Source organism: Erpetoichthys calabaricus, chromosome 6, assembly GCF_900747795.2.
Source record: "Erpetoichthys calabaricus chromosome 6, fErpCal1.3, whole genome shotgun sequence".
NCBI lineage: Eukaryota > Metazoa > Chordata > Cladistia > Polypteriformes > Polypteridae > Erpetoichthys > Erpetoichthys calabaricus.
The window spans coordinates 53719535-53741192 of record NC_041399.2 but is presented as its reverse complement, the minus strand read 5'-3'; the positions used below and the strand labels follow the sequence as shown (position 1 = coordinate 53741192).

Here is a 21658-nt window from a genome sequence, read left to right as displayed (position 1 = left end):
TTATTATGCTGGAATACGATTTGAGATTTCTTCACAAATTATTTCAAAATGGAATTTTAAATGTTTTTGTGTGATTAAAATCAAATTAAAACGCTTGCATGAATTTATTGCGACTGATTATATTATACAGGTATTAGATATTTTATCAGTTCACACAGTCGCAGTTCACTCGTTAAGCGCGCGGTAATTTTAACCAGTCAGCTTTCATTTCAACCCGAGCCCCCAATATCATCCAGTTACAGATGTTGTAAAAACTAGTTGTTTTAACAGTGAATACTGGTGCTTGCGTGTTGATTTCTGAAAAAGAGCTGACTGTGAAAATAACACATTTTTGAATTTGAATTGCGTTTTCGCAAGAGGAGACCGAATTGATTATAACACCGACTGCGGCGGCTCGCCAGTCCGCTTTCCGAAAACTTGTCACTTAACGGCGCGCAGTGTCCACATCCTCCCATAAGAGGGCGCGCGCCCGTCTACGGCGCAGTTATCGTGGAAGGTCGGTACCATTAAGAAATACAAATCTATAAACTGTATTCACATTTTCCTAATAACATAATATATTTATTTCTTTAAAAAAGTAATGCCAACGATAGATATTTAACGAATGTGTCTTCGAGGGATTTGGGGGAAAAAAAGCGCGACCGTATCTTTGGCTTTAGTTCCACCCCCAGTTTTATTTTACTTGGTAGGTGCCAAGTAATGGCTGAGATGTTGTACGCTGAGTGAGAGTGTTAACGATTTAGTGATTTTCTTACCAAATAGAGAGAAGAATTCTTATAATTCCAGCCGATCTTCTTTCTTCTGTACATAGGCGCCGACAGGCTGTGTCGTTCTAATAAAGCCAAAGAGGCATTGTGTGTGCAATGGCCGGTGCCGGCATGGCCCAGAAGACTTGGGAGCTCACTAATAACATGCAGGAAGTTCAGAGTATTGATGAAATTTACAAATATGACAAGAAACAACAGCAAGAAATCTTGGCAGCGAAACCTTGGACAAAGGAGTAAGTAACGACAGCCTGCGTATCGGAAGGGTCTTATACTTACAAGATAGGCTGTGTGAAACGAAACAGGCTTAGTCATTTGATTTTTGACTTGTATTGCCAAAGAGCAGGGGACTGTTGCCGTTGACGTTTGACACTGTGTGTTATTAACCCTTCATCATATGTAACAGTACGATAGACAGACCAAGTGAGCAGCTTATGTTTTACACACATTCATGTTATCACAAAGCTACTTCGTATTCATTCACTTTCGAACGCGTTTAGTCAAATTCACGATCGCACGGAGCCGTGGAGGAGACAAAAATAAAGGACAAGGAGAACGTACAAACTCCACACGGGTCAGGATTTCATTCCAGTTTCCTATAGCGGAGAGCTACCAGTGCCAGTCACAGCACACCAGAGATACACACCTCGACACCTGGGCTTTGAAGCTGTACGTCACTGGCTCGCTGTCTCGTGTCAGTGTAGGTTTTGTAAACTTCGGGTGCCCTCTTGGGTTTTCATCACTCATCCTCCAGAGGTCAAAAAAAATCTAATTTAGCCTTGTCAAATTCTGTGTGCCCTAGGTACCTGGCACCCTGTCCAGGGTTGGTTCTGAATTGAACCTACTGTTGCTGAGAAGCTCAGGAACCCTCCGACCAAAAATTGGATTAGGCAAGAAACGAATGGTTTCGAAGCTTCTCCCTCAATGCTTCCTACACTGGCCATTTCTTTAACTTCTTCATGTTGGGAAGACGTTAGAAAGGGGTGATTGATGTGTAAATTTAACAGGATGGAATGGAAAGGGATTGCGTGGAAATCACTCTTCTGCTGATCTCATATTTAAGTTCTGCACATTACATATTCACTTTTTAACTCTCATTTGGAGTGTGTGTGTGTGTTTATGTATATGTACACATGTGTATGTATATCTATCAATCTTGTGTGTATGTGTGTGTGTATATATATATATATATATATATATATATATATATATATATACACACACACACACACTATACAGGAGGATTAACGCCCTCAAATGAAAGTCTATTTAAAGATAGATACTTTATATATTGCTGTAATAAGTGATTTTTGTTTTTAATTTTTGTCTTCCACCACTGATTTTCATTAAATATGTTCTACTTTATGCAGCTTTGCTGTTATACCTTTATAGCAAGGCTGGGCATGTTTTTCATTTTCCTCGATTTCCCAAGGGATGTCACGTTTTTGTGCAGCCAGTTTCTTAATTTGATGTCAGTTTTTACAGTTAACTGACAGTCTCATTTAATTAGATGACTAGTTTAGGGATTCTTCTCATTGTGCATATAACTGTACTGAATAAAAAAATCAACAAAATGTTATTTGGCCTGGAGTAGATTCATATGCTGTATTTTTTTGTTCTTTAAATAATTTGTCTTGGTGAGAACTGACATTTAATATTTGCACCTTATTTTACCCTGACATCTACACAAAAAACCAAATTATTTTGTCAGGAGAGTAGAAAAATTGATAATTATGAGAGAGGAAGTGTAGATGGGGGAAAAAAGGACTTTAAAAAAAAAACCACACATTTGTTTTCTTACCTTAGCCCAGGGGTAGGCAACGTCGGTCCTGGTGAGCCGCAGTGGCTACAGGTTTTCATTCCAACCCAATTGCTTAATTAGAAACCAATCATTGCCAATCTCAGACCTTATTTAATTTTATGGCTTGTTAGTCTGTGCAATGTAAGGCTCTTATATCGTAGATTTTTTTCCTTTCCAAGGATATCATCCAAATGATATGAAGCCTAAAACAGATCATTTTCAGTCTGTCACATTTTTCTATTAAGTGTTTTATTAAATCAAACAGTGCATGATGAACACACACAGATGTAATTGGAAAAAAGCTAGCTGGAGAACTGCTGGCTGCTTTGTCTTTTACATCTTATTGCTAATAAGGAGCAATTAAAACACTGAATGCAGCATCCATCCATCCATCCATTTTCCAACCCGCTGAATCCGAACACAGGGTCACGGGGGTCTGCTGGAGCCAATCCCAGCCAACACAGGGCACAAGGCAGGAAACAATCCTGGGCAGGGTGCCAACCCACCGCAGGACACACACAAACACACCCACACACCAAGCACACACTAGGGCCAATTTAGAATCGCCAATCCACCTAACCTGCATGTCTTTGGACTGTGGGAGGAAATGAATGCAGCAGTTTAAGATTGAAATAAGCAATTAAGGTTGGAGAACCTTAACAAGCGAGACCACTAAAATGAAGCATCAAAATGTCACTTAAGCAATATGTGCTTCATCAGCAATAATTGAGTTCTTGTTAAGGAACTGGGTTGGAACAAAAACCTGCACATACTGTGGCACTCCAGGACCGACGTTGCCTACCCCTGCCTTAGCCCGTTATATAAATGTGCCTGCACAATGCTAGCTACTTCTAGTAATTTTCAATCAAAATCCATTTCATAGTCGCAAATGACTGCGCATATTTAACCTTCAACTATAGGAAATGTAAATTAATTTTTATTGGAAATAAGTGTATTTACAAGGAAACAGATGCCCATCAAAAATTATAGCAAAAACACAATCAAATCTCTATTCCATTGGCTTTCCTTGAAAAAGCCATTGTCATCTAGTGACTAATGGTGCTACATTTCCTCCTTGGGGCAAATTAAGTGCTTGCTGTCTTTCTGTCTGTCCTGACTATCCATGAGTGAGTGCACCAGCCACATTTTGGATATCTTAGTGGTGTGATAATGAAGGAAAAACATGTCTTTGTCCCAAACATTATGGAGGGCACTGTAACTGGTATGCTATGATTGGTGAAGCTCCTTTAATTCTTTGATATGTACTCTTCCACTTTTGCAGTTTTGTGTTTTTAGCTCTTGTTATTTCAGCATTGTACTTCTAGATAATGTCCTTAGTCCTCTGCGTTCACTCACTTTGATGGCCCCTACATCTGTGTATAAGGAAACAGTGATTTACATTTATAAGGCAGTCTAACATACAGAGACACAGTCTGCTGTGTACTGCTCTTGTGAATTTTTTGATAGCGTTCGTTTGCTCTTCTTCAAACCCTCCCTGGAAATTTCTAATTTTTAATAATATTAGGTCACAAAAGGTTTAAATAATGTATTCTGTGATAAGGAAAGAAAGAGTACCTTCATTAATTTTCAGTAACGTATTCCATATGACATTGTTGTCACCTTCTGTTTGAAATAATGAATATATCCATAAGGGCGGGTAACTCACAGATGCCATCCATCCATCCATCCATTGTCTCCCGCTTATCCGAGGTCGGGTCGCGGGGGCAGCAGCTTGAGCAGAGATGCCCAGACTTCCCTCTCCCCGGCCACTTCTTCTAGCTCTTCCGGGAGAATCCCAAGTCGTTCCCAGGCCAGTCGAGAGACATAGTCCCTCCAGCGTGTCCTGGGTCTTCCCCGGGGCCTCCTCCCGGTTGGACGTGCCTGGAACACCTCACCAGGGAGGCGTCCAGGAGGCATCCTGATCAGATGCCCGAGCCACCTCATCTGACTCCTCTTGATGCGGAGGAGCAGCGGCTCTACTCTGAGCCCCTCCCGGATGACTGAGCTTCTCACCCTATCTTTAAGGGAAAGCCCAGACACCCTGCGGAGGAAACTCATTTCAGCCGCTTGTATTCGCGATCTCGTTCTTTCGGTCACTACCCATAGCTCATGACCATAGGTGAGGGTAGGTACATAGATCGACTGGTAAATTGAGAGCTTCGCCTTGTGGCTCAGCTCCTTTTTCACCACGACAGACCGATGCAACGCCCGCATTACTGCGGATGCCGCACCGATCCGCCTGTCGATCTCACGCTCCATTCTTCCCTCACTCGTGAACAAGACCCCGAGATACTTGAACTCCTCCACTTGGGGCAGGATCTCGCTACCAACCCTGAGAGGGCACTCCACCCTTTTCCGGTTGAGGACCATGGTCTCGGATTTGGAGGTGCTGATTCTCATCCCAGCCGCTTCACACTCGGCTGCGAACCGATCCAGAGAGAGCTGAAGATCACGGCCTGATGAAGCAAACAGGACAACATCATCTGCAAAAAGCAGTGACCCAATCCTGAGCCCACCAAACCGGACCCCCTCAACACCCTGGCTGCGCCTAGAAATTCTGTCCATAAAAGTTATGAACAGAATCGGTGACAAAGGGCAGCCCTGGCGGAGTCCAACTCTCACTGGAAACGGGTTCGACTTACTGCCGGCAATGCGGACCAATGAATCACAATCACAGATGCAACAATCCAAATTATGTATGTGGATTAGCTTTTGATAGGAACTCCGATTATTTAGGTTATGCCTCCCAGATTCAAGCAGGGTACATTAATTTGATAGCAGATTTCCTACTTTTGTATAGCAGTTAGTGAAAATGTATAATGGTGATTTCTTTTTTACTAAAGCCACCACTACTTCAAATACTGCAAGATCTCTGCGCTAGCCCTTCTGAAGATGGTGATGCACGCTAGATCAGGTGGCAACCTTGAAGTGATGGGACTCATGCTGGGCAAGGTGGATGGGGAAACTATGATAATTATGGACAGCTTTGCCCTACCAGTGGAAGGAACAGAGACTCGAGTCAATGCCCAGGCAGCAGCTTACGAGTATATGGCAGCATATATAGAAAATGCGAAACAGGTGTGTTACTCTTACTTTTTGCATATTTTACCTTGGTATAACAATCATCTGGAATGTCCTATGGTTTTGCACATATATGCCCTGATTTTACTGCCACAGAGACCAAAAAATATCTTGCTGTCTTATTAGTAGATCTAGGCTGCATATAGCAGAAATAGTATGATGTTTTTCTTATTACATTTCTTCTTTATGGAAAATCTTTGTAAATGTTAGAAAGCAATTTTAAAGTATACAGCTGGTAAAGGGTTTCAGGACATTTTCTCCTTGTATCAGTGAATCTCTCAGAAGAGAGAGATCCTGTTGTAGACTGACACTCTCCGGCTGCTAATTCTAAGTAGAGTTATGTGTTCAATTCATTACTACTATGGTCTGAATAACCATACATTGAAACACATCAGACCATAGAAGTGCTTGTAATTTAACTGCTCTTCTTTAGAACACATTTTTGTACTCATACATATGTATACTGTATGTTGCTTTTCTTTAAAACTTAAAAGCAAGGCAACAATTTGTTAATAAGAATGTTAATCCCTGAAATTCTGCACATAACATCAGTCTTTGTGCTGGAGCATACAAGATTATTATATTAATACATAGATAGTTTGTAAGATAAACATATACAGACTGAATTGTAGAGAAGATGCAAGACTGTTTTTTTCTAACATTTATTTATGTTTTTAAATAAAGGTAGGGCGCCTTGAAAATGCCATTGGGTGGTATCATAGTCACCCTGGCTATGGCTGCTGGCTCTCAGGGATTGATGTTAGCACGCAGATGCTTAATCAGCAGTTTCAGGAGCCCTTTGTTGCAGTTGTTGTAAGTATGGTGATTTTTTATAACTGAAGCTGCTTCTGAATTGTTAATTTATATTACACTTACTTTTTAATCTAGGTTGCCTTACACAAAGTCATATGTAATGATCCTATGTAATCATAACATGGTTAAGTTTTCACTCATCACTACCACTTAGTTTTTTTATAATGTATAGTTAGATTATACACCTTATTTTAGTATTTGTATAAATTTAACTGATTATGTACAGTGATTTTTTGAAGTGGGGACACATACTTGAAATACAGTGTACCAATAGTGCAGTCTATCTGTGATATTTAAAATGAATAAACATGTAATAAGTTAAAGGATAAGTTCAGTATTTTCCAAGTCAGTTATTTCCTCACTAATATGGTGTATATGCATTTACCATGCAACAATTTATGTGGTTAAGTGTTTTCTATACATTTAAAAATAAATAAATAAATAAATAAGAACAACAAGCTTTTTGTACTGGCATTTTACAATGGAAGCCATAGCACACTGCTAAAATAACCTAACGAATATGTCCATTTTTCATGCCAAGAACGTTGTTGAGCATTCATCAAGCATCTTCAGATTATGCACATATTGCAAAATAGCTTATAAATTATATTTTCAAATAAAATAACATGAATATTATGAGATTCGGCCATATTCAAGAAGACTAACTCTTCAGCGTTCATATTCCTCCACAACAGCCTTTCACCTGGAGCGTGGTTTCCTCTCAAAAGACACAGTCACACAAAAAGTTTTCTGCCATATGCTTGATATTGTCTTGATTTGCTTCCATATTTATGGGAGAACTCCTCTCACGAAGGCTACTTTACCTCAGGAAAAATAGTATTATGGATATGTGACAAAATGATTATTTCCAGATCCCATTTTGTTGATACAAACATGCATCAGAAGCACAGAAGGCATGTTTTTTCTTATATCAGAACGTTTGCTGCTTAAAAGTGGGCATATTCTGTAATTCTGTAAGTTTGGGGCTTTTATTTTCCATTGGTGCCCTATGCCTCATGGCTTCCATTACAAAACACAAAGACAGGCAATGTTCTTCTTAAATTAAATTTAAAAAAAAAGCACTTTAGTACACTTTCACATGGCAAATGCATATATGCTATTTTTGTGAAGAAATAACTTGTACTTGAAAAATACCTAAATTATTCTTTAAGAAAATGTTTCTTGCATGTTGCATGGTTTTAACGGTGAACTAGAAAGTTCATACAGTATAAAAAGAGAACAACCTTAATTTATTGGATTGCGGCAGTGTACACTTGGATAAAGCTACAAGAAGTGAGTGGGGTCTATGTGGACAGTAGGAATATACAGAAATAACAATTACAATTGCCTGTCTGTCTTTAGCAATTTTGTTAGCAAAGCAGGAAGGAAAGCACCTAACAAGTTTAGGCCTGAAGTATGTGGGAATCCAGAAAAACTTAGCAATTCAGTGCTTCTTTTTCTTGAGCATATCTCATTATTTTCTTTGTCTCTCACGTGCTAATTTTTTCATTAACTATTGGTAACTAAATTAACAAAAACCTCCTGCCTTCACCATTAAACTGAAATCTGGAAATAAGTTCAGAGTCAGATTTCAGGTAAACTTGTAAAAAATATTCTGAGACAAGAGGAAATTATTATTATCATCAATAATCTAAAACGGCTACTTTTTGTTTTTACCATCTGCATTATTTCACCGATGAGAATAATATAACACTGTTTATTTTTTAAGATTGATCCAACAAGGACCATATCAGCTGGAAAAGTGAACCTTGGGGCATTTAGAACATATCCAAAGGTAATGAGATTTGCTTTTTGGTCTTGTTCTTTACATTTATTTAACATGTGACTCTTTATTTATTAAGTTACTTCTTAATATATGTAATAGCTGGTGCACTAGCATTTTAAAATCTTAGTGATATCCATAAGAACTTTTTATATTATAACTGTGACTTGTGCCACTGTCATTTAATGGACAACAAATACAGTACTATTTGTGTGCCCGTCTCTTATGCCCTGTATTTTTAGAAGGGCCCTAATATCTCATTGTTTCGCACTCTCTCTGCGGCCATGTAAGTAAGAGGAGATCAAAGAGCTTTTTTTTGACAAAGTGAATTAACCTTCTAATCCTCCATTAATTTGATTTACGTACTTCATTCAAGCAAGGGAACATGATGATACCGTATTTTCTTAAACACCTGGATTTATTGCATCATGATCTCTTTCCTTATTTTTGAAGGGTACTTTATTTTTGACCACCTTTTGTGAATCATGTTTCCCTTAACGAGACGGCATATTGGAGTGAACCTTTTCACAAGCGTCTGAGTTGCCATCACTACTTCTACTTCTTCGCAAACCCATTATTTATTTTTTTTCATATACTTGTGGTCTGTATCCCTCTGGTGATGAGGCTAACTTGTCTGCTCACTGCCACGAAAGTAAGAACAAAGTGAAACTGTAAACTCTTTTGAATGCTATCCTTGTAGTTTAGGACCTTTTAATTTACTTCACCATGCAATAAACTTGGTATTTTGAAAAATTGAATATACTTTGTATGTAGACAGAATAAAAATGAAATAATATTGGCTTTGTGTTAATTAAACTTCAATACAAAAACATAACCTTGGCTCTAGGCATGTGTCCTCACACTGACTTTCCCCTAAAGTATGAATGAATTACTGGAGATGTCTTAGCATGATTAGTATGGAAATTGAATTAAATATAACAATTACTACTCACAGTATTACTATTTCTTTATATGCTGATAAAATAAAGTGCTTCCCTAACTTTCCATTTCATTATATATTAATTTTAAATGCAAATTCCACTTATATAATGTTGGATGTCCACTAGTGTTCAGTAGTACACGCCAAATACCAATGTCATCTGCAACAGTGACAAGACACCTTTGGGATGCTTTCTTTAGAAGCAGAGTTCCATAGAAAAAAACATATCTGAAACTGGCAAACATAAAGAAAAGGTGAAATGGGTAAAAGTTTTGAATCACCCAAAAATCCACCAGTAGCTGTGAGTTTTTTTTTTTTTGATCATTCTAACGCTTTTATTTTTACTGTTGCTCATTACCTCATTACACCTGTGTTTGGCATGTACCAAGTAAGTAAACCACCACCTGAGAATGTGCAGGGCATTTGTTTCCCAAACTACAGACCCTTATGTACTTAGCCTGTTATGTAGTTGTGCATCTGGGCCTTTTCCTTCTTTGTCTGTTCTAGTTAGATCTGCTTTGTCCTCTTATGTCAAAGTTGCAGTGGACATCTTTGTATGAAATCTTCTGTTTCTGGGGAAGTCTGTCACATGGAATAACATGTTTTGCAAAATAATAAAAGATTGACATATTTCTTGAGTAAGGTGCTTCATTTTGTCCAATTGTGAACCCAGAATTGAACTTTAGGATTGCCAGTATCTTGCAACCCAAGGAAAACAACTTGTTTACGTTACTGAAACAGAAAAACATGTTTCAGCTGTGCTAACACAATTGAAGGTTTCTCTATTAACCAATCAGCATTTAAACATTATTAATTACATTTACCATTTGGACACTGAAGGAATGGCTACTGGAAATGGGACTTTGCAATTATATGTAAATTAGAAATAAAAAAAATAGTAATTTCATGCAGTAATAGCCATTTGCAACCTTCGTAATGTCTTGGCTGTATTTTTAAATCAGTGTGAGCATTACTAATACGAGTTACAAACCATGAGATGTATCCAGGTTTATCTGTTTTTAAAGCTCATGTGTGTACTTGTCTACTGAAGAATCATGTAGAATACAGAATAGGTGGCTGGTTTAAAAAAGTGTACATTTACCTGTTTATGTATAGTTTGTCCAATACTTTGTGCTCCTATGTAAAGTGATATGTACACAACACTTATCAAAAATATCTTTGATTTAATAACAAAATCTGATATTGCTGTTTGCCTTGTCGGCTACTTTGCTGATATACAGTACATTCATTCTTGCATACTATTCTGTAAGAAATGTAATTTAAACTATTGATTCTTTTAGGGCTATAAACCTCCAGATGAAGGTCCTTCAGAATATCAGACTATTCCCCTCAATAAGATAGAAGATTTTGGGGTGCACTGCAAACAGTAAGTGACTGATTATTTTACAGTATAGTCTGTTGCTTTTTCATGTTGTTCCTTATTTGCCAGTGTTATGTGTATGTAAGAATGTTAATCATACTGATGTATTTTTTTTTTGTTCCTAATGGGGACTATCAGGTATTATGCCTTGGAAGTGTCATATTTCAAGTCTTCACTTGATCGTAAGCTCCTAGAACTTTTGTGGAATAAATATTGGGTGAATACTCTTAGCTCCTCAAGTTTGCTAACTGTAAGTATTTTTTTCTGTATTTGGAGGTTACTACAAGCCTGTAGCTTGTAAGTGAGAAATTGCTGCAGTGTTTATTGTATTTACATTTTTGTAATTTGAATGTGTTTTAACAGAATAGTCTCTTCAGATTTCTTGTGGCATTGGCCAAGGTAAAATAACAATATTTAATGTACTAAAACGGCCAGCCATATACAGCGTCCTCCACAATTATTGGCACCCCTGGTTAAGATGTGTTCTTAGGCTTCTAATAATTTCTTTTTTTCCCCCAAAATATATAGGCTCACAACACAAAAAAAAAGAGAAAAATCCAACCTTTAATTGAAGTACATTTATTAATTGAGGGGAAAAAATCCCACATTAAGAAATACATTTTTTTTACATGAAATCATGTGTGCCACAATTATTGGCACCCCTAACAATTCCTATAAAATAAATGTAATTGAAGCATTTTTGTAATTTCTAGTTTAGTTTTTAAAGTTGATCAGAGTAAATTGGAACTTTTAATTAGTAATTACTTCCTGTGTCCCTGAGGTATAAATATGACGTGACACAGAATCCAATTGCTCTTAGTCACTCCTCAACATGGGAAAGACAAGAGAACATACCATTGAAGTAAGGCAGATGTGTGCTGGCCTTCATAAGTCAGGTAATGGCTACAAGAAAATAGCTACTCACCTAAACCTGCCTGTATCTACAGTCAGAGGAATAATAAAGAAGTGTAAAACAACGGGAACAGTGACAAACAAGGCTGGACGAGGACCCAAGTTTATCTTGCCACCACCCACAGTGAGGAGGATGGTAAGAGAAGAAAAAATTCTCCAAAGCTCACTGTTGGAGAACTGCACCAAAGAGTGGTATCTTGGGGGGTCACAAAGTCTCCATTACAACCATAAGACGCTATCTCCATGCCAACAAGCTGTTTGGGAGACATGCAAGGAAAAAGCCTTTTCTCACCTACAATCACAAACATAAACGTCTGAATTTGCTAAGCGGTACTAGGGCTTCAACTAGGACCATGTGCTTTGGTCAGATGAGACTAAAATTGAGCATTTTGGTAACAAACATTCTAAGTGGGTCCGACGTGAATCCAAGAATGAGTATGTGGAAAAGCACCTCATGCCCTCTGTAAAGTATGGTGGAGGATCTGTGATGTTGTGGGTCTGTTTCTCTTCCAAAGGCCCTGGGAACCTTGTTAGGGTGCATGGCATCATGAACTCCTTGAAATACCAGGGCATTTTAAATCAAAACCTGGTGACCTCTGCCAGAAAGCTGAAGATGGGTCGTCATTGGATGTTCCAGCAGGATAATGACCCTAAACATATGACAAAATCTACACAAAAATGGCTCAGAAGACACAAAATCAAGCTCCTTCCATGGCCATGTCAGTCCCCAGACCTCAACCCCATTGAAAACCTGTGGGGTGAGCTGAAGAGGAGAGTGCATATGAGAGGACCCAGGATTCTGGACGATCTAGAAAGATTTTGCAAAGAGGAATGGTCAAAAATCCCTGTCTCTGTATTCTCCAACCTTATGAAATGTTATAGGAGAAGATTAAGTGCTGTCTTGTTGGCAAAAGGGGGTTGTACGAAATATTAACAGCAGGGGTGCCAATAATTGTGGCACACATGATTTTTCATGTAAAAAATGTATTTCTTAATGTGTTTTTTTTTCCCCCAGTGAATAAATGTACTTCAGTTAAAGGTTGGATTTTTCTCTTTTTTGTATTGTGAGCCTATACATTTTTTGGGGAAAAAAAGAATTTATTAGAAGCCTAAGAACACATCTTTACCAGGGGTGCCAATAATTGTGTATAGTAATTTTATCTTTTTAGGAATGTAACAATTGTTTTGACAGGGATATTTTAGCATCACCCCTAATATACAATTTGACAGCTTTGAGGTAAATGTGACTCAAGTGCCTGCATAACATTAAAAATGTTGCCAATTGTGTTAAGTAAAATGATAAAGGGAAAGCCTGATGTAGGTAATATTATAAAGGTAGACTTTTTTTCTGATAGAGATTCAAACATTAAGTGTTTGATGCATGAAACCTAAATGTTTTCATCATTTTTGTTGAATTAGAAGTTAAAGTTACAATTTTCAGTGTAAATGAAAAAGTGAAAAGCAGTGAGCTAAAAGAAAAGATGAGTGTGTATCTGTTTTTAAAGGAGAAGAAAGATACATGGGTGTTCTGAAGCAAACTTTGCAAATACAAAAGAATTGCCAATCTGCTCTTCTGGCAGCAATAAAAACTTCAAGTAGTCAAAATTAGTATTAGAGTATTTTATTTAAATATAGGGTAACTTTCATTTTTATGGAACAGATTAATATGTATGTACTCTTCATATATCTGACAACAGTTTTACATAGGTCCCCATTTGATTTGATTTTTTTTCCTCACTCATTTTAATAATTCCCATATCTCTGCTTCACACACTTTTTTTGAAGCATACACATTCATATGTCATTGCTGTGATTTAGACTGTTAGGCAGCAATACATATAATGTGCAGTTTAAATTGAGTAGTATAAACTTTACCTCAACCTACACACACAAATGCATTTTTAATTTCACCAAACCCACACACACACTAGACAGCGGCCAAAATTCAACAGTATCTTACACAAACAATAAACACCTGAAAAATTTGTTTACAGCAATACATCTGTAATAATTATGGCCAGAATTGTAGTGCAGAAAATGTGGCAGTGATGATGTTTGTTTAAATGCCTCAAAGAATTACTTTGCATTTTCTTACAAGTATTCATCTGGATAAAGTGGGTATAAAGAAAGGGTAGAAAGTGTAGGGCTGTAGAACTTTGTTTCATTATAAATCGGCATTTTCCTAATACCCATTACACAATTACATTTAGGACCAACCTTTCTAGTACACATTATTGTTGTTTTAGAATTTCAGGCCATCCATAATTACATTTTCCAAACTTTTCTCCTCATTTGCAGAAGATGTAAAATGGAAATACATTTTTGTAGTGTTCTGTTGGACTTGAATAATTATAAAGCATGAAACAAAAATACAAGCTTATTATGGCTTATCTTAATTTATTCATGCCTTCCATTTTAATGTTTGTATTTTACGATTTAGTTTTATTTTATGTGAAATTGATTTTAAGTAAAATTTGCCTCACTAAAAAATAGTATCGTAGTAGTAGTAGTAGTACTAAATGATTGGTACTTCATTCACAAAATGTGAATATGCTGTTTTATAATATGTGCAATCTCAAGGCGTGGATGAATACTTGAGAACATTCTTGGCCTGGAAATAAATGTATTTGGTATAATTTAAGACTTTTTTTTTTAATGTTTGCCTGTAGACCCATTTTAAACTGCAGGAAACAGCATGGTATTGTTTACATTTATAAAAATCCTTCACTTAAGAACTCCGCTTCGCATAAAAACATAATGTATATCTTAATTGTTGAAAAATGCTGACTGTATCCATTAAGAATGTACACATATTGTCCTATCCAGAGGTAGTTCCTGCCTTGTGGTGGAAGTTACAAGAACCTGTAATTGAAGTAGCTTGCTTAGAAAATATATGAATGTAATAAATTATAGTATTAAAAGTACAAAAATTGTAATTAACATTTAAAATTAATGACTGACCCACTTTTAAACAAAAAAATTTCTTACAGCAGCCACACATACCTCCTAGTGTATTGCAAGAATGGTAAAAATTAAAACCTTAATTATTACAGAGAGATGTAAAAAGATTTTTCAGAGCCCATTAGGGTATGGTCAGACAAGTAATAATTTAAAATGATACTTCATTTTCAATCCATCAACCATATTTTAGACTTATTCTGTATATTTTAATGGTGTTTAATATTTTTCAGTAAACATATGTAGGGATTGTAAGATACGCTCAGGTCATGTTGACTGTTTCTCATTCTTGTTCCTCTTCTAGAACTCTGATTACACTACAGGGCAAGTATTTGACTTGTCAGAGAAGCTGGAGCAATCTGAAGCACAACTTGGACGGGGCAGCTTTATGTTAGGCCTAGACACTCATGATAGGAAGTCTGAAGACAAGCTAGCGAAGGCAACAAGAGACAGGTGAGAACAAGCTAAATGCAAAACAAGCAGTGTAAATTGAAATTAAGGAAAAAAATCCATACATGTATTCAGTTTAAAAGGTATTTAATCTTGAATGTCCTATAATCAGACGGTGCACATTTACATCACATTACACCCCTAGTTCAGAATCTGAAAATTTCTGAACTCTGAAACACTTCTAGCCTGAAGGATTTAAAATGTGGACCTATAATAGTTTTTACTAGAAAAATATTGGCTCAAATAGAAGTGGTTGGCACTCTTTGAAATCAAAATATATTCAAATATGTGTTGATGTTTAAATAACACAAACAGTTTTCAAACAATTGTAAAGACCGTAATAACTGTAAAAATGCTACCCCACCACAAAATTTGCTTGTTTAAAAAGGAAAAAAGAAAAATGCCACACTAGAACCTAGCAGCCAAAATGCCAGACTCCACTGAGGCAGGGATTAAGAAGCAGGAGGGAGGGGAATGATGGAAACCATTGGCCAGTCCAGCTCCACTGAATTTCCACTAGAGCAGGCCATTTTGTAATGCATGAAGCAGATGACTCATTGATCACCGCCACTGGGAGTTCTAGGAGAGTAAGACTGAAAGAGGAGGCTTGCCAAGATGCAATGTACTGTACACAGAAATAGATTTCCAGCAAATAGCTAAGGATATCTTTGCAGTCTATTGTGGTTAGACAAACCAGCCTCTGCTGGACAGAAGTGTGAAAGATGAGAAGTCCAGTAAGAGAAAAATTTGAGGAAGTGAAAGGATGTTAATGTGAAAAAGCAATCTAAAAAAATTAAAAATAGATGACCACGAAGCCAAGACTTGGGGGCAATCCCAAAACATGCAAAAAATACTTGTGTTGCTCACCTGGCAGAAGGAACAATCGAGATCAGTGAACAGGCCTGTGGGAAAACTCTTTCAGGGAGTAAACTAACTGCAATTAACAATAAAAAAATAAATTTTAATGTTTCAATTGTATGAACAAAGCATAAGCACAGTCAGATAAATATATTAAAGTTGATACCATTGAAATTGAAAGACAAGGTACATAAGACTCCCTACTTAAGACACAAAAATGCACATAATTAAGAAATATATAATTTATAACCTCTGATGCTAGCTAAATAACCTAGCATGTGAAAATTACCAAGTTTTTGTGGTGTACATTTTTTTTTAAAGAATTGCAACAGAATATTTTTTTCTGAACAAAGAAAATAATGTTAAAATGAGCTTTATTAATATCTAATATTTTTTCATTTACCTGCCAAATACAGAGCCAGCATACAAAATCGCTACATTAAACACCTTTCTGGACTCATCTGCTTGTATATACTGTAATTTTTTTCATTTCTTGTCCTGTTTCATCATAGTGTGTGCTTTGGTTTTGTGTACCAGAAGATGGCAGTGCAGCTTATCTTTACCACCTTCCTTTCAGAATACTAAATGAAATACAGTATTTTAGTACTCCATTATTGAATTTCAAATAAATTATATATTTGCAAAGTTATTTCCAAGTATGCTCTTTACTACAGGGTCCATATGAGCAACCATTTTGTATTAAAAAAAAATATCTCGCCACATCTTTAAATGAAATGTTGTTTGAAAGTAGTGTGGTTCCAAAGAGAGCAAATATTTGCCCAAAAACGCAGTAAGCTATTTTTTTTGCATGGAAACTTACAATATAGTTTACTTATATTATATTATATTATATTATATTATATTATATTATATTATATTATATTATACAGTTAGGTCCATAAATATTTGGACAGAGACAACTCTTTTCTAATTTTGGTTCTGTACATTACCACAATGAATTTTAAATGAAACAACTCAGATGCAGTTGAAGTGCAGACTTTCAGCTTTAATTCAGTGGGGTGAACAAAACAACTGCATAAAAATGTGAGGCAACTAAAGCATTTTTTAACACAATCCCTTCATTTCAGGGGCTCAAAAGTAATTGGACAAATTAAATAACTGGAAATAAAATGTTCATTTCTAATACTTGGTTGAAAACCCTTTGCTGACAATGACAGCCTGAAGTCTTGAACTCATGGACATCACCAGATGCTGGGTTTCCTCCTTTTTAATGCTCTGCCAGGCCTTTACTGCAGCGGCTTTCAGTTGCTGTTTGTTTGTGGGCCTTTCTGTCTGAAGTTTAGTCTTCAACAAGTGAAATGCATGCTCAATTGGGTTAAGATCAGGTGACTGACTTGGCCATTCAAGAATTTTCCACTTCTTTGCTTTAATAAACTCCTGGGTTGCTTTGGCTGTACGTTTTTGGTCATTGTCCATCTGTATCATGAAACGCCGCCCAATCAATTTGACTGCATTTAGCTGGATTTGAGCAGACAGTATGTCTCTGAACACCTCAGAATTCATTCAGCTGCTTCTGTCCTGTGTCACATCATCAATAAACACTAGTGTCCCAGTGCCAGTGGCAGCCATGCACGCCCAAGCCATCACACTGCCTCCACTGTGTTTTACAGATGATGTGCTATGCTTTGGATAATGAGCTGTTCCACGCCTTTCACACCAGGGAAAGTTTTTTACAGGTTTGTAGCGTCATTATTGTTGCATGTACAGAGTAAAGTGAATATTTGCAGTGCTGATCATTGTGAGCTTTTTGACACTTTCAGAGCCATTATTAGCGAATATAATCAACTTATCTTAAAATGTCTGTCTTCCTTACCAGGGAAATCTCAAATAGAAAAGTAAGCCAAGCTTTTCATCCATAGTTCATCTGTTAAGAGGCTATTTTATGGTGTTCAATCGAAAAAGGTAGATAATGGATAGATAACAATGTAGAGGTCTGGTTAAAGAAAGTTACATATTTAAGCAAAATGTCAGTCATAAGATCCCACAATATACTAGTAGATAAAGTGCTTCTAGTTTAAGAAATGTAAATTGGAACATTTTGACCTAAATGCAAAGGGTTACATTTGTCAAAAACTCTGTACAGCAACCCTTTTGTAATGTGTGATGGAGGCAACATCATGGTATGGGGATATTTCTTATCGTTAAGAACAACGGCTATTAGAATAAAATATAAATGCAGCAAAGTACATTAAAAAAATTGTTAAGGAAAACCTGATGCTGTCAGCTTGACAACAGAAATGCTGGGAAGGATATGCATCTGTCATCATCTCAATGAACTGAGGCACAAAGCCAAAGCTACACTAGAGTGACTAAGAAACTAAAACAGTGCTTAAATACTTCTAAATTTGAAATGTGGAAAATACAATTCAGTTAGTATATTTCAAAAGGTGATGTGTGTGGCTGAATGTATGTGTATGAATGCGTCTTTATATGGAAGTTAGGCATATAAATTAAGCACTGTTTTTTGCCTTCTTATTAGATGAGGATATAGCAACAGAAAGATCTGAGAGAAAGTTCTTTACTTGTCATGGATATTTAAGTAGCAGTAGACAGTCTACTTTAAATCCATCCCACTAATGGCTCCAGCTTTATACGCAGTTATTTTCTCTCCTAATTATTTCTTACAAAAAGACAAGTATCTAAAATTAGCATTCAGATATGGGCTGTGAGTTCTCCAAAAGTCTAGAAGTCAAATTTCTTTAGCACTAAAAACTGTGCAGTCAAAGCAGGATAATTCCTACACAGAACCCAAATGTTATGTTTTTTGTCAACTGTGTGTTAGGGTAATTGGTCGTTCCAGATTTACTCTGTATGAGTGAATTATTGTACATGTGTGAGTGTGCTGTCCGATGGACTGGCACCCTGTCCACAGGGTTTCTTCTTTGTGGCAAATGCTGTTGTGATAGACACTGACTTCTACAACTCTGAACTTGATAGTGGGTAATAGAATGATTGCACAGGTAGAAAATATTTATCCTGTACTCTCAAAACTTTTCCATGCATCAGTATACATAGATTATATTTTTTAGTGTCAAAAATATTGACTGCTTTTACAGCAGTGGCACACGTATTGAATTATTAATTTGCAGACATACTGGTATAAATGAACAAGAACAATACTTGCAACAGGAGGACCACTGGTTTCACTTTTTAAAAATACAAAAACCTGAAACACTAAGGGCATGCCCCCAGTCTGTATGTGCCATTTTTCCCAGTTGAGTATGGTACAGGAAACAGTGTGACCTGAGGGACTGTGCACTTTTAACAGGAACCAGAAAGGTATCTAGTGACAGTAGCCTCCTTTTTAAGAGGATAACAAACCCTGCATATGCATACGCACAGTACACCCACTGTATTTTGACAATCTGTGTTACTTAACAAGGATAGGGAGATCTGTGCTGAACTTTTTTTAATGGTTGCATTCAAAAAACTAAAACAGAAAAAAATATCATGATCACAGAATATAAAATCTAAACATATTAGCAATCACATGAGCAGAAGAGTTGTCAGCACTGCAGCATTGAAGCAGTGGGAGATGGGATTCAAATCCTGGCCTAATGACTGTCTGTGCAGTTATCATGTTCTCCCTGTGTTTTCATGGAGTTTTCCGTTGGGTGCTCCTGTTTCCTCCTCCATCTGAAAATATATTTGTGGCAAGTTGATTGGTGACTCATAAGTTGGCCCGACATGAGTAAGTGCAGATGTGAGAACTTGAGTATGCCTTGCAGTGCAGTGGATACCCACCCAGTGATGGCTCCTGCTTTGTACCCAGTACTGGCAAGATAGGCTCTGTCTCCTCACGACACTGAATTTGATTAACAGGTTCAGTGAATTCATCAATTAATTAATTGTCACGTTTCATTTATTTGTGGTTTGTGTCTGCTTTGTCAGCTCTCTTCCATAACTGGTAAATTATCACTGCAAGCAGAACTGATGGCATGTGATGGCACTTCTGATTAAATTGAAATTATTAAAAGAAAGCAGTTCCTGACTTCATTTCAGTATTTTATGTTTTCACTATGTATTAAAAAGCAGATCTTTCTGATGTGACATCTGTTTAGATGTCATTGTTTGACCAGGTTGTTATGAAAAAGTCTGCACTTCCATGTTGCTAACATATGTTTGCTATTACTTGGTAGTGTACATTAGTGTTACTGAGCAGTCTGAGAATTTCATTACTAGGATTAATTTAGCATTTTTGGTGTGGAAGTGGCTACATTGGGTCTGTTTCTAAGAGCAACATTCAGCTAGACTATAGATATTGATTTAATTTTAGAAAATCAAAAATTTGTAGCCAGTAAGTTTTTTTTAATTTAAAAGTACATAACAAATTAGAAACAAAATCCCAGATTAAGTTATTTCAAATGAATTAAATTATTGATTATCATACAATTTGTTGTGTTTTGAATACATTTCAAAAGTTTCATATGAGCAAAGCAGATGTTTAAGATGCTATAAAATATAATTGTATGTACAGGCCAGACTGCATAATTGCTGGATGGTTATTAATATTAAGATTATATTTCATTTGTATATAGCATGAAATACAGTGTAACAAAATACAGTAAAGAGAAAAAGCCAGTTTGGTAGCAGGCCAACAAATAATAGCCTTTCATTTTTACAAAGCATATTGATTCATTCAACAGTCTTATTATGAGAAACAAAATATCCATTAAGTACAGCACTTTTGATAACGTCTTTTATTGAACTGTTCCATTTCTTAAATATGATATTTGACATTCGCTTTACCTTTTGTTTGTAGCTGCAAGACCACCATAGAAGCTATCCATGGATTGATGTCTCAGGTTATCAAGGATAAACTCTTCAATCAAATTAATACGTCATCTACCTAATATTGTGAAATGAACAGCTGGACGGGCTGGAAAACATCAGCTTTTTCTGCTAAAGATAGTGTTTTAGGCTTAATTTAATACAACATCCCAAGGTTTCTACAGCAAGGAAGATCCTTAAGGCTGGAATTAATATTATTGTACTGTTTAATTCTTGCTACTACACCACATTTTAAGTTTGTGCTTAGACATATACTTCAGCTAACTGCTGTAAAATAGTTTTTTTATAAATAAATCCTGTTGATAATGAGACATTTTGGGCCATCTCAGATAGTTCAGAAATTAAAGGTCTTGAATAAAAATCTAAAAATCAGAGTGCTTACGCGTGTTTAATTAACTATTCATATTCATTTACCTTCATTCTTTTGTTCTTAGATGTTGCCCTGTAAAATGGATCTTCCTCTTCTTAAGTTTTGAGTGTTGGGTGGTAGATGTTTTGGTTTACATTCAGACAAAGGTGCACTGCTCATCATAGTGACGAATAGGCAGCTGATGTATAATTCTGTAAATAGTGGAGACAAGGAAAAATGAATGCAGGAAATAGTCATTCTTAAGGAACCGAAACACACACTTTGGAATCATATAAATTCATTTACTTTGAAGAGAAACAAAATGTAAGTCATAATCCAATATTAAAAATTCCTCAATAACCACTATAACATGTAATGATAAGTGCTGCAACAACCTACAGGAGTATTGCAAAATAAATTAATGTATATAAATACAGTATTATTCAAAACAATCTGGTTGGCTCACAAAACCTTTTATCCCTTTTATTACAAATTAGGAATTGCTTGGTTTAATCAGAAGTAAACCTTACTCACTTTATACCATGGATTGCTAGTCATGTAAAGTTTTGTTCAATAACCTTTAGTAAAATATGTGATAAATTACAATTTGCAAGTATTGACTTTAATGTATGTTGCAAATTCTCCAGTGATCACTGCAAACCTTTTGGAATTTGTGAAGCTAAGAGAAGTAAACTGTATTTTATGTGTGTGTACCTTAGTCATATAAGGTATATACAGAAGGACCTGCTTGTAGAG

At 36.3% G+C, this 21658-nt stretch overlaps 1 protein-coding gene across 4 annotated transcripts; it reads left to right on the top strand.

Moving 5' to 3' along the window:
* The first annotated feature begins 414 nt into the window (after positions 1-414).
* Positions 415-20925, top strand: cops5 (COP9 signalosome subunit 5). 4 transcript variants are annotated; one of them, XM_028803593.2, is made up of 9 exons: positions 415-496; positions 812-1000; positions 5409-5643; positions 6331-6459; positions 8189-8254; positions 10484-10569; positions 10702-10813; positions 14738-14886; positions 20525-20925. In XM_028803593.2, exons 2-9 carry the CDS (start codon positions 864-866, stop codon positions 20613-20615), a joined length of 1005 nt encoding a protein of 334 aa, XP_028659426.1. In that variant the 5' UTR covers positions 415-496; positions 812-863; the 3' UTR covers positions 20616-20925. The 4 variants fall into 4 exon arrangements, with proteins under 4 accessions (XP_028659426.1, XP_028659427.1, XP_051785134.1 ...); XM_028803594.2 differs by lacking the exon at positions 415-496 and adding an exon at positions 508-685; XM_051929175.1 differs by lacking the exon at positions 415-496 and adding an exon at positions 705-722.
* The last annotated feature ends 733 nt before the right edge of the window (positions 20926-21658 follow it).